Source organism: Myotis daubentonii, chromosome 1 (assembly GCF_963259705.1).
Source record: "Myotis daubentonii chromosome 1, mMyoDau2.1, whole genome shotgun sequence".
Taxonomy (NCBI): Eukaryota; Metazoa; Chordata; class Mammalia; order Chiroptera; family Vespertilionidae; genus Myotis; species Myotis daubentonii.
In genome coordinates this window covers 58,489,374-58,509,021 of record NC_081840.1, presented here as the reverse complement: position 1 = coordinate 58,509,021, position 19,648 = coordinate 58,489,374, and the positions used below count along the sequence as shown (strand labels likewise).

The following is a 19,648-nucleotide window of genomic DNA, read 5'->3' as shown; positions in this document are numbered from 1 at the left end:
CGTGTGGTCCCTGGCATATGTCTTAGAGATTTCTATGTGGTACGCAATGTGTAAGGTAAAAAAAATTTTTGTGTGTAATTATTTTGTTAGAAAAGCAAGCAACAAGTTATAGAATGCCTCAAAAAACACTTAGGACAGTGAAACAAGGACGGGTGTAGAAGAAGCAACGGGAGGGCCTAGGCTGGGTTGCTTTGTCTCACTGGGAAGTCAGAGAAAAGGTTGGCCTGGGATGAGCTGCCACTGCCCATTGCTCCCCTGTTTCTAGCATTATATTTTATTATCCTATCTAATAAAAGAGAAACATGGTAATTAGTGTACGACCGCTACCCTTCCCATTGGCTAATCAGGGCAATATGCAAATTAACTGCCAGCCAAGATGGCGGCTGGCAGCCAGGCAGCTGGAAGCTAACATGAGGCTTGCTTGCTTCAGTGACAGAGGACTCCAACGTTCCCTGCCTACCGCTGCCGGCCTCTGAGCTGCAACTCTAAGCAACTATGTTACAAAAATAGAAGCCAAACAAAACCCCAGAAACCTGCTTTAGTCACCGGGCTTCAGCCAGCAGGATCACAACATTGTTTCAAATACAGAAGGTAAACAAAGGCCAGAAACCTGCTTTCAGCAGCGGAGGCCTAAGAGCTGGAGCCTCAGAGCTAAAGCTGGCCCAGAATTTAAAAAAAAAGAAAAAAAGGAGTGGTTGGGAGCTTCAGTCACCCGCCAGCCTGAAAACAGCCCTCAGCCCCTCACCCAGACTGGCCAGGCACCCCAGTGGGACCCCCACCCTGATCCAGGACACCCTTCAGGGCAAACCAGCCGGCCCCCACACGTGAACCAGGCCTCTATTCTATATAGTAAAAGGGTAATATGCCTCCCAGCACCGGGATCAGCGGAGCCGCGAGGCCTCCCGGCACCAGGATCAGCATGACAGGGGGCAGTGCCCAAACTCCCTGATTGCCCTGTGGCTCTGTGTGTGACAGGGGGCAGGGCCACAGCCTCCCTATCGGCCCTGCTCTGTTCGTGACAGGGTAGAGCCATAACCTCCCCATCGGCCCTGCCCTGAGTGTGAGAGTGGCAGCGCCCCAACACCCTGATCGACCCTGCTCTGTGCGTGACGGTACGGAGCCCCAACCCCCCTGATGGGCCCTGCTCTGTGAGTGACAGGGGGCAGCGCTCCAACCCCCTGATTGGCCCTGCTCTGTGCGTGACAGGGTACGGAGCCCCAACCCCCCTGATGGGCCCTGCTCTGTGAGTGAAAGGGGGCAGTGCCCCAACCCCCTGATCGGCCCTGCTCTGTGTGTGACAGGGGGTGGCGCCGCAGCCTCCCCATCGACCCTGCCTTGAGTGTGACAGGGGGCGGTGCCCCAACCCCCCAATCAGCCCTACCCTGAGCGTGACTGAGGGTGGCATTGCAACCTTCCGATCCGCCCTGCTCTGTGCATGACAGGGAAAGGCGCCCCAACTCCCCAATCGGCCCTGCTCTGAGCCTGACCAGGGGCTGCACCTAGGGGTTGGGCCTGCCCTCTGCCACCCGGGAGCAGGCCTAAGCCAGCAGGTCGTTATCTCCCGATCGGTCCCAGACTGCGAGAGGGCACAGGCCTGGCTGAGGGACCCCCCCTTCCCCCCGAGTGCACAAATTTTTGGGCACCGGGCCTCTAGTAAATTTTTATAAATGAAAATACTTATTTTGGTGGACATGAAAGGAAAATACTAGTAATGTCCATTAAATATGAGTTGCTAATCCTATATAATCCTATATAATAAAGCGGTAATATGCAAATTGAGCATCACACTCTCGCACAAGATGGCCAACAGGGGAGGATAGTTGTGGGCGATCAGGTAAGCAGGGGAGGGAGGGCAGTTGGAGGAGACCAGGCCTGCGGGGGAGGGCCGTTAGGGGCAACCAGGCCAGCAGGGGAGGACAGTTGGGAGCGACCAGGCCTGCAGGGGAGGGCAGTTAGGGGCAACCAGGTGGGCAGGGGGGGACAGTTGGGGGCGACCAGGCCTGCAGGAGAGGGCAGTTAGGGGCTACCAGGCCTGCAAGGGAGGGTAGTTGGGGGCAACCAGGCCGGCAGGGGAGGTCACTTGGGGGGGGTGGTACCAAGCTGGCAGGGGAGGGCAGTTAGGGGCAAATAAGCCGGCAGGTGAGGGCAGTTGGGGGTGATCGGGCTGGCAGGGGAGTGGTTAGGGGCAATCAAGCAGGCAGGCAGGCAGGCAGGCGAGTAGTTGGGAGCCAGCAGTCCCAGATTGTGAGAAGGATTTCTGTCGGTCGTCAGACATCCCCCGAGGGGTCCCTGATTGGAGAAGTTCAGGCTGGCCTGAGGGACACCCCCCCCCCAGTGCACGAATTTTATGCACCAGGCCTCTAGTATTACAAATAAGAAAGACTTATTAGTTCTTCAAATCTTGGTTATTGTTCCAGTTACCTATTGCTCTATAACAAATTGTTTTAACACAAAATGGCGTAAGACTACAATTTATTTTCCCCTGTTTCTCTGGACTGACTGGACTCAGCTGGTTGGTTCTTGCTTGGGGTTTCATGCACTTGTAGTCATCTGAAATCTCCACTGGGCTGGACATCCAAAATAGTTCATTTGCATAAATGACAGTTAATGTTGGCTGGGAGTTAGCTGGAGATGCCAACTGGAGTGCCTGCATGTAGACTCTTCATGTGGCTCAGATTTCTCACGATTATGGAGGCTGAGTTCCAAGAGCAAATGATTGAAGAGACAGGAAGTAAAAGCTGTCTCTTAAAGCCTGAACGCAGAAATTGGTACAGCATTACTTCCAACATTCTCTATTGGTCAGAGCAGTCAGAGCCCTTCTCCCATTGGATGATAGATCTCTATCTTTTGAAGGAAAGAATGTCAAAGAATTTGTGGATTGGAAGAAGTGCCCCCCGCCCCAAGCTACAATAGAATTTCCCATTTCTTTTGACTCTCCAGGGACTGGAGTCACATATTAGTATATAGTGTAACAATTAATTGTTGGCTTAATATTTAATGAGTATTGGTTTGGTTTTGGTAATTAGACTAAGTTAGATATTTGTGATCAGAAGGCAGATGGTGGTACTCTCTTTATCCCCTAGAGCAGCAGTTCTCAACCTGTGGGTCGCGATCCCTTTGGGGGTCGAACGACCCTTTCACAGGGGTTGCCTAAGACCATCGGAAAACACATATATAATTACATGTTGTTTTTGTGATTAATCACTATGCTTTAATTATGTTCAATTTGTGACAATGAAATTGAGGGTCACCACAACATGAGGGAACTGTATTAAAGGGTCGCGGCATTGGGAAGGTTGAGAACCACTGCCCTAGAGCAATGTTACTCAAACGAGCCAGTCTCTGTAACAGGCTTGCAGCTAATCACTGCACTGCTTTCTTCATAGAGAATGTCACTACTATGAAAAGTTCAGTGTGTTTAATTGATTTACATCTGTCATAAGCTTTGTATTTTATCACAGACTTAACAAAAAGTTTCCCAACCTGCACTAGCCTATGGACCACACTTAGGGTAGCATTGCTTTGTGGAACTTTCATACTTTTCAGTGTGACCTATTGTATTAAGAAATACATTTTACTCTTAAAAAAATTATTGATTTGAGAGAGAAAAAGAGCAATTTGTTTCATTTATGTATGTATTCATTGATGGATTTTTTAAAATATATTTTTATTAATTTCAGAGAGGAAGGGAGAGGAGAGAGAGACAGACAGACAGACATCAATGATGAGATAGAGTCATTGATCGACTGCCTCCTGCATGCCCCACACTGGGGATTGAGCCCACAACCTGGGCATGTGCCCTGACTGAGAATAGAGAGAATAGAACCGTGACCTCCTGGTTCATAAGTCGATGCTCAACAACTGAGCCACGCCAGCTGGACCATTGATTGATTCTTGTATGTGTCCTGACCTGAGATCAAATCCACAACCTTGGCGCACTGGGACAGTGCTGTGACCAACTAAACTACCTGGCCACAACCAAGAAATGCATTTTACATTTCAACTCAGTGCTCTATATAAGCATACATACATGCACATAACCAAAAATAAAGTTTCATGAAATAGTTCTTTACTGTGTGTAACATGCTCTCACATTTTCTCTTCAGTTTTATATTTTTAAAAGCTGGTTGTGACCGAAATGGATTTTAAAACCACTGCTCTCATTTAGTACAGTGCTGGACACATAGTAGATACTCAGAAAATAACCAGAAATTTTAGCAGTGACATTTCTTGAAAAGGTTGAGCCTTCTTAATACTTTAGAATTGCTTAAAAAAAATAGATTATTTCATCAATATTCACGGTATGTGTGGCATTTTAACTAGAATGAGTATAAAATGGATTATATGAAATTTAAGACAGTCAGAACATATAATGGATACTCGTGCTGTTGACGGGCAAAGGTGAGGTGAGATGATGGGTGGCAAGGAAGACAAACTTTGCTTTCCTTCCAGCGTTGCCAGGGATCTCCACAGTGGCTGGCATTAAACCCTAGTGGAGATATCAAGACCAGTTTAAATGACCACAAACCTCAGTCTTCACATTTGTAGTCTTTACTCTGTGGTTCAAGTCATCTAATCTCTGCTCTTTCTCTTTGGAAGGATCAGAAGGATGTCAAAAAGAGATGGATATATGTGCCTTCCATTTTCTCCCCACTTGTTAACTTATTTTCTGCACTGCCTGGGTTTTACTTTTGGAGCATTGCTATTTAACAGAAGCTGGAGTTCTTAATCTTTTTTTAAAATATATTTTTATTGATTTCAGAGAGTAAGGGAAAGGGGGAGAAGAAAGAGAAACATCAATGATGAGAGAGAATCATTGATCAGCTGCCTCCTACATGCTCCACACTGGGGATTGAGCCCGCAATCTGGGCATGTGCCCTTGACTGGAATCAAACCCAGGACCCTCAGGGCACAGGCCAGTGCTCTAACCCACTGAGCACGCTGGCCAGGGCTGTGCTGTATTTTTTAATACCAATCACCTTTTTTAAAAAAAATCCTCATCGAAGGATATGTTTTTACTGATTTTAGAGAGAAACATTAATGTGAGAGAGAAACATCGATCAGTTGTCTCCCATATGTACCCTGACCAGCGAGTTGAACCCACAACCTAGGTATGTGCCCTGACTGGGAATAGAACCTACAACCTTTTTGGTAGATGGGACGATGTTCCAACTAACTGACCCACCCACCCGGGGCAACACCAGGCATCTTATTTGACAATATACCTTATACTAGAGGTCCTCTTGAAATCCGGGACCCCTCGGGGGATGTCGGACTGCCAGTTTCGACCCAATCCCTACAGGCCAGGCTGAGGGACCCCACCAGTGGATAAATCTGTGCACCGGGCTTCTAGTATGCATATAAGATCTTTGGTTAATCTCTTCTCCCTCCTCTCCTCTTCCCTTTTGAGATTCATCAGTCTGTTTCATGTTTCCATGCCTGTGTGTCAGTGCACGTCATAGCTACTGTTCGAATGGTGGTTTAGGCTTTTACTAGTATATATATATAGACTAGAGGCCCGGTGCACAAATTAGTGCATGGGTAGGGTCCTGGTGGCCACCGCCCCCCCCCCCCCATGGGAGCCAATCTGGTGCGGGGAGGGGAGGTTGGCTGGCCAGGCCTGCCTTTGATCAGGGGAGGTGGCGGCGGGGGGTTGGCCGGGGGAAGGGGCTGTGGGCGGTTGGCCGGCAGCAGTGGGCATCATAGCAACCAGTGGTTCCAGCATTCCGGTCACTTGGCTTTTTTATATACATACATATATATGTGTGTGTGTGTATGTATATATGTATGTGTATATATATATATTTATATATATACACACACACACACATACACACACACACACATATAATTTTATGAATGAAAGTAGAAACAAATGTAGTTCTTTGGTGACTACTTATTTCAGCTGTTCTCAAGAATCAAATAAGGACAGAAAAGGTAACTTTTAAAAAGTGCAATCTTTCTCATAGAAACCCTCACTAAAAACTTAGATGTCATCATAATCCTATTCCTGTACTTTGCCTCCATGTGTCTAGTCATTTGCCAAGTCCTGTCATTCTACCTTTGCAGTTCCTGTCATTCTACCTTTGCAGTGTCTGTTGTATCTGCCTCCTTTATTCCATCTCTGTTGCCCTAGTTCTGACCTTCATCATCTTTCCTTAAGATCATTCTGATAGGTAACCAGAGTGTTCCTTTTCCCAGTCTTTTAAAGCCTTTGTACTGTTGTCAATTTGGATCACATAACTCAATTGTTAGAACCCTGCTATGGCTCTGTTACTTTTAGAAAATAAAATAATAAATGCTTTATTGTGACATTCAAGGCCTTCCATTTTCTGTTCCTAGACTATTTTTTTAGGTTTAGTGTAGATTCTTGTTCATTCTCTGTACTCACTAGTTCCTAAAGATATTCTTTACTTTTTTTTACTTTTCCTCACAGTGTTCTTAATCTCTGTCAAAAATCTTCTCCCACCAAGATTCACATAAGTGTTATCTCTTCCCATGATGCCTCCCAGGATCCCACTTACTTAGTCATACTTAATCTTTCTTCTTAATTTTCCCATTGTACATTATTTGTATCTCTTTATAGTTTGACATCATATTATATTGTATTACCATTGCTTACAATTTTCTGTCACATTGGTTTTTTAAACTTTGTGAGGAAGCAGATCACATCTGATCTTTGAGTTCCTAAAAACACAGCAGAATACCTGTGAATGATAAAATACAGCAAAATACTGTTCAATGTAGTTTGTTTTTAAACTTTATACAAATGGTGCCATGTAATATGTATTTTATTTAACTTTGAAATAGCTAATGATTTATGATTTTAAGTTGCCTAGGTAGCATAGATAGTTTTAATATTCTTTGTCTTTTAAAGATCCAAACTTTAAAGGTAATCATGAGAAACAGATTCAAATGAGAACATATTTTAGACCTTCATTTTAGAAGGTTCAAATCAATAGCTTTCTTTTCCTAGCCAGGAAGCCTAATTGTCATGATCAACAAAATAGACTCCACCCGACTTTTTTTTTTTTTTTTTTTAATCCTCACCTGAGGATATGCTTATTGATTTTAGAGAGAGGGAAAGGGAGAGAGAGACATCAATCGCTACCTCCCTTACGTGCCCCGACCAGGGATCAAACCCACAACCTTTCAATATAGGGATGATGCTTCACCCAACTGAGCCACATTGGCCAGGCCTCTATCTGACTTTTTGAACATACCGGTGCATTCTGTGGTTAGACCAGTAGTAGTTATGACCCAGATAGAGAATGGAATTGGAAAAAAGATACTATCAGACTGATACTTGGTTACTCTGCTTAACTCTGGCTTTAGTTTTTATCTTAGTACACTTAGTAATGTCACTAATAAAAAATGATTGTTGCTTTTGGGAATTACATTTCAAGAGCTGGCCTGTGTCAGGGGAGCAAATGTTGCCTTCTGTGGTTGGGTAAGCAGAGCTAGTTGGGAGCAAAAAGGTCAGGGATAACTCTTGTTACTGGTCTCTTCTTACTGTCTTCTGGACCTCATTAATAGTTAAGCTCCAATGTCCCCTGCCCTCTGCCACAGTGATGTCTGTTATGGTACCACTAAGACCTCATGTTTCCTTGAGCACCTTCCTGAAAAGTTAGTTCTTTTTTTTTTTAATCCTCACCCAAGGATATTTGTCCATTGATTTTTAGAGAGTGGAAGGGAGAGAGAGAGACAAAGAGAGAGAAACATCAATGTGAGAGAGACACATCAATTGGTTGCCTCCTGCTCATGCCCCGACCAGGGCCAGGGATGAAGCCTGCAACCAAGGTACATGCCCTTGACCAGAATTGAGCATGGGACCCTTCAGTCCTTGGGCTGACTCTATCCACTGAGCCAAACCAGCCAAGATAAAAAGCTAGTAGTTTCTTGATCTTTCTTTCTCTTAGTCAAAAGTATTATTCCTCAACTGCTACTTCTTATATTTCAGAAATCATGTTTTAAAATACCATTCCATCCAATTCCATCATTCTCTCTTTTTTTTGCCAATTTTTAAAAAGTTATCTACAACCTACTTCCATTTCTTCATTCCTCAGTGTTCGTGCTCTTGCTTCCACTCACACCCCTGTACAGAAGCTGTACTCCACAAGGTTTTACACACACACACACACACACACACACACACACACACACACACTCTGAGTGGCCAGATTATTATGACCACCTGATGTTTGTTGGCAAATTAGCTATAATTTCACGCTGAAGTTGCTAGAGGGCCAGACCATTATAAATAGGGAAGCAGGTTGTTTACCACAACAGTAGAAGTGATTTTTTTCTGAAGATATGGGTAAACAATGTGATTTAACAGCCTTGGAACATGGGATATATTTGAACGTGAGTGGCCAGATTATTATGACCACCCCATCAGTACTTCATTGGGCCACCATTTGCCTTCAATACTGCGCGATTCTTCTTGGCATTGACTCCACGAGATGTTGAAAGGTGATGTGAGGAATCTGACACCATGCCTGATGAATAGCACTGTCCAGTTCTATGAGATTTGATGGTTGTGGCTGCCTGATGGCTCTTTTAACTTCGTCCCACAAATGCTCAATTGGATTGAGATCTGGTGATTGTGGGGGCCACCTAAGCAAGGTAAAGTCTCCCTCATGTTCTTGAAACCACTCCTGCACAATACGAGCACCGTGGCACTGCGCATTGTCTTGTTGGAAGAAGCCATCTCCATTGGGATACGCCATCAACATGATAGGATGAACTTGATCAGCAACGATACTTAGGTATGTTGTGCTATTCAGACGTTGTTCCACATGAATTAAAGGGCCCAAATCATGCCAGGAAAACATGCCCCAAATCATAACACTGCCCCCACCAGCTTGAAGGGTTGTACTCATGCATATGGGGTGCATGCTTTCATGCTGTTTCCGCCAAATTCTCACTCTGCCATCTGCATGATGCAACTGGAAACGTGATTCATCGGACCACATGATTTTTTTCCAATGCTCGACTTCCAATCCTTGTATTCCTGTGCGAATTGGAGACATTTTATCTTGGTAACTGCAGACAGAATAGGCCTTTGGCTTCCATATCCCATACAATGCAGTGTGTGTGGCTAATTTGCCTACAAATGTCAGATGGTCATAATAATCTGGCCACTCATGTTCAAATATATCCCACGTTCAAAGGTTGTTAAATCACGTTGTTTACCCATATCTTCAGAAAAAAATCACTTCTGTTGTGGTAAACAACCTGCTTCCCTATTTATAATGGTCTGGCCCTCGAGCAACTTCAGCGCGAAATTATAGCTAATTTGCCAACAAACATCAGGTGGTCATAATAATCTGGCCACTCATTGTGTGAGTGTGAGTGTTTGTGTGTGTGTGTTTATGTGTATTAGGCTCTTCCAATATTCCAAATATTTTCTTAAATCAGTATTTAACAAACACATATTTTGTGTTTGTTTCACCTATAACATTTTTTAAAAATATATTTTTATTGATTTTTAGAGAGAAACATCAATGTTTATATACAATTGCATATTTTTATTCATACTTGCATTGTTATGCTCATAACTTTTCTTTAACATTTTTTTATAAAATACTAGAGGCCTGGTGCATGAAATTCGTGCATTGGGGGGGGGTGTCCCTCAGCCCAGCCTGCACCCTCTCCAATCTGAGACCCCTGGAGGATGTCCGGATGCCTGTTTAGGCCCAATCCCACTAAACGGGCAATCAGACATCCCTCTCACAATCCAAGACTGCTGGCTCCCAACCGCTCACCTGCCTGCCTGCCTGATTGCCCCTAACTGCTTCTGCCTGCCAGCCTGATCAACCCCTAACCACTCCCCTGCCAGCCTGATCACCCCCTAACCACTCCCCTGCCAGCCCGATCGACGCCTAACTGCTCCCCTGCCATTCCAATTGCTCCTAACTGTCCTCCCCTGCAGGCCCGATCGCCCACAACTGCCTTCCCCAGCAGGTCTGGTCCCCCCAACTGCCCTCCCCTGCAGGCCTGGTTCCCCCCAACTGCCCTCCCCTGCTGGCCATCTTGTGTCCACATGGGGGCTGCCATCTTATGTGTTGGAGTGATGATCAATTTGCATATTACCTCTATTATATAGGATGTTAAGTACATCACATAATTCTTTTATATGCTATAAAGCATGATAATAAAATGGTCACCTGTCAGTGTACCACCCAACTTGAGAAATAAAATCTTCCTGATACTGCTGATATTCCTTGTGTATGCCTCTGATTATATCTTCTGCCTTCTCAGAAGTAGAATTTGATTATCATTTCCTGTTTTTCTTTATAGGTTTACCTCATTTATATGAACAATATACTGTTCAAGGTAGTTTGTTTTTATGCTTTATACAAATGGTGTCATGTAATATGTATTCCATTTTATTTTAAAGTATGTGTCTATTCATTTTTCAAAATATGTTTTTATTCATTTTGAGAGAGGAAAGGAGAGGAAGAGACATCATCAATCGGCTGCCTCCTGCACACCTCCTGGTAGGGATCAAATCCACAACCTGGACATGTGCCCTGACCAGGAATTGAACCCACAACCTCCTGGTGCATAGGTCAGTACTCAACCAGTGAGCCCCACCAGTCTTGCATGTATTCTTTTTGTATTCAGCATTAGGAGGATAGGCAGGAGGTGAGGAGATGGTGTGTGTGGGAAGGTAGGGTATGTTCTCTGGCTAAACTGTTCATCATGGGCGGTCAGGGACCATCCTATATAATCCTATGTAATAAAAGCCTAATATGCAAATCAACCGAACAGCAGAACAACTGGTGGAACAACCAGTCACTGTGATGCGCACTAACCACCAGGATGCTCAACACAGGAGCTGCCCCCAGCCTTGTGGCCCCAGGCCCACCAAGGCAGGTGCCTGCAGGGGCCCCCCAATCGCCCCACTAGTTGCCCCACAGAGGAAGGTGACCCGCAGTGGGGATGGGGCCAGCTGGCGAGCGGGATGGTGCTGAGCTCATTGTTTTTAAATTCATAGATCTGATGTTACTAATTAAAGTGTTTGGTTAAAAGTGTTTGTAGATATATAGAGCAAATTTAAATGGAAAAAATAGAGAATCATAAAAACGTGACTTTAGAGAAGGATATAGCTAGGTTTGCTAAGTCAGTGGATTAATGGCACAGGGTTAGAAGGGATGAGTATCAAGAAATCAGAAAATATTACTATTTAATGTAAATGTGACTAGAATCAAAGTAGATTGGGCTGCTTTTGGAGTTTCACGTAGGTGAACAAAAGCTGTTTCTCCCTACTGTTGTGCTTTACTCAGCTTTTTAGAATTAGATGTTAATTGATGTCCATTTATCTAATAATAGTGAAATGATAGAATGAAGAGCATTAAAACAGTGGAAATAAGTGGTTAAAAAAAAAAAAAAAGTCGTGCCCTGACTGGTTTGGCTCAGTGGATGGACCGTCGGCCTGCTGACTGAAGGGTCCCAGGTTCGATTCCGGTCAAGGGCATATACCTTGGTTGCGGGCACATCCCTAGTGGGGGGTGTGCAGGAGGCAGCTGATCGGTGTTTCTCTCTCATCGATGTTTCTAACTCTCTATCCCTCTCCCTTCCTCTCTGTAAAAAATCAATAACATATTTTTTAAAAAAGTCGTAATGTTTTAATATTGCCCTATCCAGTTTGGCTCAGTGGATAGACTGTTGGCCTGCGAACTAAAGGGTCCCGGGTTCAATTCCGTCCAAGGGCACATGCCTGGGTTGCAGGCTCGATCTCCAGTAGAGGGCATGCAGGAGGTAGCCGATCAATGATTCTCTCTCATCATTGATGTTCTATCTCCCCCTTCCTCTCTGAAATCAATAAAGAATATATTTTAAAAATAAATAAGTAAATGTATTAAAGTTGTTATTTATTCAAATTGTAATTAGTTCCTCACAGCTAAAGATCTTGCATACATTTAATTGGGTTACTGAAGTTTTCATTTGGTGACACGATCTTGCCAAGACTCCCCATTTGGTGTGCTCCCCTGATCTGCCCCATCTACATGCATCCCTGCACATGTACATACACACACCACTTAATTGGTATATGCCTAGCCTATTGTTTTTATTTTGTTTACAACCTCCTCCATCTTCCTAGTCATAATTTACCAAAGCAAATGAGGAAATGAAGAATGTCATGAAACATCAATGAGCTTTGCAGAGTAAACCAAAGTACTTAGGTATATTCTGCCAGAAACATGTTCATGTGTCCTTAGCTCCATATAAAGTGGCCTTACCTGCCTGTCCCCCGCCCTCCTCACTTGTTTCCTTTTATAAATAGACTAGAGGCCCAATGTATGAAATTCGTGTAAGAGTAGGCCTTCCTGAGACACAGCTGATTCTCACAGCCAGTTGTCCTGGAGGTCAAATCCCCCTAGTATTAACTACAACAATCAAGGCTTAACTACAACAAGACTGCGCACAAAGACCACTGGGGGTGCACCGAGAAAGCATAAAAAATGTGGAGACAAAGAAACAGGACAAAACTGTCAATGGAGGATATTGAGTTCAGAACCACACTTCTAAGGTCTCTCAAGAACTGTCTAGAAGCCGCCGATAAACTTACTGAGATCTACAAGAAATCTAATGAGACCCTCAATGTTGTGATAAAGAACCAACTAGAAATTAAGCATACACTGACTGAAATAAAGAATATTATACAGACTCCCAATAGCAGACCAGAGGAGCGCAAGAATCAAGTCAAAGATTTGAAATGTGAAGAAGCAAAAAACATCCAACCGGAAAAGCAAAATGAAAAAAGAATCCGAAAATACGAAGATAGTGTAAGGAGCCTCTGGGACAGCTTCAAGCTACCAACATCAGAATTATAGGGGTGCCAGAAGATGAGCGAGAGCAAGATATTGAAAACCTATTTGAAGAAATAATGACAGAAAACTTCCCCCACCTGGTGAAAGAAATAGACTTACAGGTCCAGGAAGCGCAGAGAACCCCAAACAAAAGGAATCCAAAGAGGACCACACCAAGATACATCATAATTAAAATGCCAAGAGCAAAAGACAAAGAGAGAATCTTAAAAGCAGCAAGAGAAAGAAAGTCAGTTACCTACAAGGGAATACCCATACGACTGTCAGCTGATTTCTCAACAGAAACTTTGCAGGCCAGAAGGGAGTGGCAAGAAATATTCAAAGTGATGAATGCCAAGAACCTACAACCAAGATTACTTTATCCAGCAAAGCTATCATTCAGAATTGAAGGTCAGATAAAGAGCTTCACAGATAAGGAAAAGCTAAAGGAGTTCATCACCACCAAACCAGGATTATATGAAATGCTGAAAGGTATCCTTTAAGAAGAGGAAGAAGAAGAAAAAGGTAAAGATACAAATTATGAACAACAAATATGCATCTATCAACAAGGGAATCTAAGAATCAAGTGAATAAATAATCTGATGAACAGAATGAACTGTTGATTATAATAGAATCAGGGACATAGAAAGGGAATGGACTGATTATTCTTGGGGGGGGAAGGGGTGTGGGAGATGCTGGAAGAGACTGGACAAAAATCGTGCACCTATGGATGAGGACAGTGGGTGGGGAGTGAGGGTGGAGGGTGGGGTAGGAACTGGAAGGAGGGGAGTTATGGGGGGGAAAAAAGAGGAACAAATGTAATAATCTGAACAATAAAGATTTAATTAAAAAACAACAACAACGAGTATGCCTTCGTTCCCCCAGCTGCCACCACTGGCTTCCCTCTGGCACCCGGGACCTGGGCTTCCCTCGCAGGCCCAGCTTTGTCCAGAAGGTCGTCTGGAAGGACTTCAGGTCTAATTAGCACATTATACTTTTATTATTATAGATACCAATGAGAAAGAGAAATATAGGTGTCCCAAAAAGTGTATTCACACAGTTTGTATAATTATAAAGACAGTGTTAGAATACATTTCATTTTCAAAATTAAGCTATCAGCTGTTAAAAATGTGTATACATTTTTGGGGATACCCTGTATTTCTAAATTAAGCTTCCTATTTTTGATCTATACATTCATGCAGATTTATCAAGAAAAACATAAAAGCTTTTATTATTCTGTTAGTTCCTTTGACAGGAAAGATTCCTAATACTTAAGGTAAAATGATACAAACAGTAATTAGTTAATGAAAATTTTAATTGTTTATTAATACCCTGTATATCGTGAACTCCTAAAATAGATATATTCAAGATAATTTAAAATCAACTGTTAGCAAAGAATACAGGTTAGCTGTTTTATTTTTTAAACTGCTCACTTGTTTTGTTGTTAATGAGGAAAACTAGTGGAATCATTTGTGTTCATTTTGTTTCAGAAAAGAACTACTTTTACTGACGTACACCATCCATTGTAAAAGTGGAAAAGTAAGGTTTATTCATCATGCCTTCCGTGGCTTCAGATCCTAAAGAACTCTACCTCAGTTCTTCACTAAAAGACCTCAATAAGAAGACAGAAGTTAAACCAGAGAAAATAAGCACTAAGAAGTATGTATCCATTGTTAGTTTGACTGAGTCATATATTAATTTTTAGTTCAATTCCATGTTCTTACATGCGTTACGTGAGTAAATTTAAAGTTTATTTAAACAATGGCATCATCTCTCTATCTCCCCCATCTCTCCCTCTCCCTCAAAAAAAAAAAAAAAATCAATTAAAAAAAAAAGAAAGGCGCATCTAGCCAGCCATATACCAGACTTAGGTAAACAGATTTTAGAGATTAGGGAAAAATACGTGTTCCATGGCTAGAGATAAATTGGGTGGTGCCTCAGTTTATTTTTATGATCCCAAATGGACATTGCTCATTCCTGAACGTTTATAGAGAATCTCCTTACTGTCTTTGGTTTGATTTACCGCTGCCATGTGAGGCACAGCATACACACTGACTGAAATGGTCCTTGTACAGGACCATCTTTGGTCTTAAATAATTGTGTGGTGGTCTAGTTCCTTGGGCTGACCATCTTCATCATTAGTCCATGTGGTGGTCTAGTTCCTTGAGCTTACCATCTTCATCATTAGTCCATGTCTCAATCTTGGAACACAGTTTGAAAAATACAGAAAACAAGATTCACTGCTTTATATAAATAAGTATTGGTAAAGCATATTATATATAGGCATTGGCACTATAACTTGGTTGCCAAAACTTTAGTCCTAAGTGAATGAAATTCTCTTGCAGAAATGCCTATTTTATTAATTTGCTTTCTAAAGACCATCAAACAAGGAAAATGTCTTAGGAATTAATGACATAGAATCCTCAAATTATTTTACTGAAGTAAAATTTTAAGATGACATATTTTTGGACTTTAAGTCTCTTTTCTTCCAGGACCAATGAATCAGAGTGTAGTTCAGCCATTTTGTAGAAAATCTTAATCAGATAAAAAGATCAGGCTTGTGTCCTCTTTTCTTTCCCTAATTTCTTGGATTTTCAAGTGGGGGAGATTTTACATAATGGTTAGAAAGGAGTGAGTAGAATGGAAAATATTTGTTTTAACATTAAAATAATAAAAGATTTTAGCTCCCCTAATTCAATACAAATGGTATGTTCTTTAATTATAGAGTATGGCTATTATGTGGCTGTCTGAGGACCACTTGTCTCAGGATTATCTGTTGTAGCAAGTCTTTTAAAACTGGACTCAAAGCAATTTGAAGAGTTTGTGGCATATAAACAACTCTTATGAAACTGAAGTATTTACTTGTAGCATAAGGGAAATTTTCAGATTGCATCCAAACTTGCATCTAACTTTGTGTCAATTCTGAAATAAATTATGAAATATATTTTATCGAGGTTCTCTGTGGGCTTTATTGCATTACCCCCCCCCCCCCCAGATGTCAAGTGTTTTATTTTTTCTCTAATTTTAAGTTATGTACAGAGTGCCCAGAAGATCTTCAAGACAGCAGAAGAAAGCAGGTTAGATCGTGATGAGGAAAGGGCCTACGTACTATACATGAAATTCGTGACTGTTTATAATCTTATCAAAAACAGGCCTGATTTCAAGCAACAGCAGGTACCTTTTGTTTCTGCATTTTTATTTGCTAAGTTATTTTTGCACAATGGACTTATCTTCTCTAAAAGTTTTAACTATGTTGAAAAGTAGATAACATTATGTAGCATCAAGTTCAAACTCTTATGAAGATAGAAAAGCAAACTGAAGATTTCATTTTATTTGCAAACGTGGATACACACACTATACACACATTCTTTTTTAAAATATGTTTTTATTGATTTTTAGAGAGAGAGGGAGAGGGATAGAGAGATAGAAACATCGATGAGAGAGAAACATCATTGATCTGCTGCCTCCTGCACACCTCCTACTGGCTATCAAGCCCACAGCTGGGACATGTGCCCTGACCTCTTGGTTCATGGATTGACGCTCAACCGCTGAGCCACACCAGCCGGGCTATAGATGCATTCTTAATTTGCCTTGGACTAGTACAAATTTATAGCAACATATAGAAACATAGTTTTCTGTTATGATACATCATTGCCAGGTCAAATAGAATATTCCATTTACTCATGCATTAAGTAAGAAAAATATGACGAGATTGTACTTTCTCAAGATTCAAGGTTTAGTCATTTGTTTTAATGTGACAGTTTTTAATATATCACATTGTCACCATATTAAAGATCTGTTTGAAAAATTAATGCTCATTGTTTCCATTTTTGTATATTATTATTTTACTTTTAATCCTTTGAGCAGGTGCCTTTCTTCCACTTTGCTGAAGCCATGGGCAGTAAGGAATGGAGGGAAGAGAGGGGAAGTGTAAATGAAAAAAGAGAACTGATGACTAGATAAGTGTTGCTAAGGAAAATGGTTGCATTTCAGCTACACCAGCAACAGGCAATAAAAGATCATGAAGACTAGGTGAAAGAAATAGGAAGAATTTTATGTTGGTGGTTCCACCTTTACTTAGGAACAATCTTGTTACCAGACAATAAATAGTATCAAAATACTGCCTATAGATCTTAAGTGGTGGAGAAGCCATTACTTAAGAAAAAAAAATTTTTTTTGTTAATCCTCACCTGAGGATATTTTTTTCCATTGCTTTTTCAGAGAGAGTAGAAAGGGAGGAAGTGAGGGCGAGGGGGGAGAGAGAGAGAGACAGACAGACATGGGCATGAGAGACACATCTACTGGTTGCCTCCAGCATATGTCCCAACTGGGGGCAGGGAGCGAACTCAAAACCAAGGTATTGGTCTTTGACGGGAATGGAGCCCTGAGACCCTTTGGTGCGCAGGTTGACACTAACCACTGGGCAACACAGGCCAGGGCAAAGAAGCTATTCTTGAATTAATATTGAGATTTTTATTTTATTCACTGGTGGTGGAATTTCCTTTGCCTCATTAAAATTATAGAAGTTAAAAAAATTTCTTTTTTAATAGCCTTATATGAATTACATATTACCGCAGACCACTGGTAGTCTGTGAGGTCTGAAAGGTTGGTGACCGCTGGGTTAAGGGATAGCATCATTGTTTTATTTAATGGTGTTAAATCATTGCTGGTATTTCTTCTTACCAATAAGGTTATACTAATAATAGTTGTGGGATTTTACGTCTACCTTTGAAATGGTGGCCCCTTGCATTTAAGGTTCATCCTCCACGAATGGCTGGATTGGTCCTGTCCTTGGAACATTCTTGGGCATATTTATCTGCAGATAGAGACAGAGGCCTGCCCAAATTTAAGCAAGTGTTTGCATGCTCTTCGATGATTATTACAGTTTCTCTTAAAATGGAATTGCTTAAAAAGAAATGTAAAAGTGTCTGCTAAAGTAATTATTTTTGAAAAATTTGCAGATTTGGGTAACTGATAGTTTTGGTGTTTGCTATTTTGTCTATTGTTGTAGGGTCAATTTTTTAATATACTTTTAATTTTTTGCTTTGTTTTTCTAAGTTAGTAACTACTTTTCTTCTTTGACAAGATTGGGAGTGTCTTTGTAGCTACCTTTTTTTTCCTTAACCTGAGAAGGTTGGGAGTAAATTATAATAGGTAAGAGATTTTTTCCTTTTCCACAGACTATTTATTCCATTTCCAAAGGGAGTGTATAGTTGAAAGTGGCAGAAGTTGTTCAGGTTAGAAAGCTCCCTGTTACTCCATATGTTGCAGTTGTTCAGTTTCTGGTTGTCAGTATAAGGATTAATTTTCTTTGCTCTGTCCAAGATACCACATCTGCTTCTGTCTTAGAACTGTTTGTCTTTTATTTAGCCCAACCTCTCCAGTATACTTCAGTATGTGAAATGTTACATTTATTAAGTAAATTTTTTTAAAAATTGATTTTAGCGAGGGAGGTAGGGAGAGACCCGACTTGGGATCTAACACATACCTAAGTATGTGCCCTGACCAGTAATTGAACCCGCAACCTACCCATGCATGGGACCACACTCCAACCAACCAAGCCACACTGGCCAGGACACTAACTAAATTTTGGTTTTTACCTTTTAAAGCCAGTAGGAACAGAATGTAATGTCATCAGTCTTTAGAAACTTTGTCTTTCACTCTTATTTTATACTAGGGAATAGGTAAGATTTTAGATGAAACTTGATAATTTAGCAAACTCACTAGTAGAGGACACATTGCATTTACTCTAGTGTCGTGGTGCGCAGATTCATGCACATTGAAAGGAAATTAATTAGAAGAAATATTTTAATATTGCTATTTGCGTCTTGCTAATGAAAAGAAAATAGGATTCTACCAAGTCTCCTATCTACCTACCCCAGGACTTCTGTGAGGATCAAATGAGATGAGGCACGGGAAAACACTTCACAAACATTTGGTTAAACTGTAAAATGTTTGCACCTGGCTATAAAGCAAATCATGTTCCTGGGCTGAAGGATGCTAGTCACTAAGAAGAGGAAGCCAGGCGTTGCTACGTGACCTCATTACCCGGTGCCCACAGCCACTGTTTCCAGGCTAGGCTGGGCTGTGGGCTGCAGTTTGCACCATGGGGTCTTTGGCAGCATTGGTTGTGGTTTGGTGGGGTGTCGCTCTGGGGCCTATGTCCCACTGGGGGGAAGCTGAGTGTTGGTTTGTCGGCGCCAAGTCCCTGGTGCCGTTTATTTTTAAATCCCAGTGCGCGTCATAGCAGCTCCTGCATCGAGCGTTTGCCCCCTGCTGGTCAGTGCGCATCATAGCTACCGGTTGGACTGATGGACACTCAGCCTTTTGTATATATAGATTGCTTACTCATTGAAAAAAATCAATACATGAATTTTTTCGGGGTTATCTGAAAAGGGAGTAAGGCAAATATGTCTTACTAATAATATTAGTAAGTCTAGATAATATTAGAATGATATTTTTAAATCTGTGGCATTCTTGATAATCTTGAATATTACTGGTAAACCTTTTTATTTGTGAAATCATGAGAGTTGCTTGAATCTGTATGTTCAAGGATAGGAAAGTTCTACTTGGTAAACCTAAATGTTTTTAGTTGTATAAGAATTGGATGTTGTTATTAAAATTCTGCCAATTGTCAGTACTGTTGAAAATTTGAAAATATTTATGCTTATTTTAACTGTGCTCCATTAACAGTACAGAGAGATAATTATTGAAAGGAAACCTCACCGATATTAAGGGAGTGTCTTTTGAGAGTTGGTAATAGGCATAGCCAAACACAAACAATTTTTTCAGCATTTAAACAGAATTATGTTGAGCTTACAGACTGGCTTCTT

The 19,648-nt window shown here is 41.7% G+C and overlaps 1 protein-coding gene across 4 annotated transcripts in view; it reads left to right on the top strand.

The window, feature by feature from the left end:
* The window catches only part of USP8 (ubiquitin specific peptidase 8), a 68,736-nt gene that overhangs the window by 2,796 nt on the left and 46,292 nt on the right, over positions 1–19,648 (top strand). For 3 of the 4 annotated variants that reach the window (XR_009453494.1, XM_059701498.1, XM_059701477.1), the window contains exons 2-3: positions 14,306–14,474; positions 15,845–15,989. Coding sequence is in view for 3 of the 4 variants with exons in the window: in XM_059701498.1 (XP_059557481.1) it covers positions 14,371–14,474; positions 15,845–15,989 (249 nt within the window). In the remaining variant the exon portion in view is untranslated. Of the gene's footprint in view, positions 1–10,302; positions 10,339–14,305; positions 14,475–15,844; positions 15,990–19,648 lie in introns of all 4 variants that reach the window. The other variant, XM_059701486.1, reaches the window with a different exon arrangement.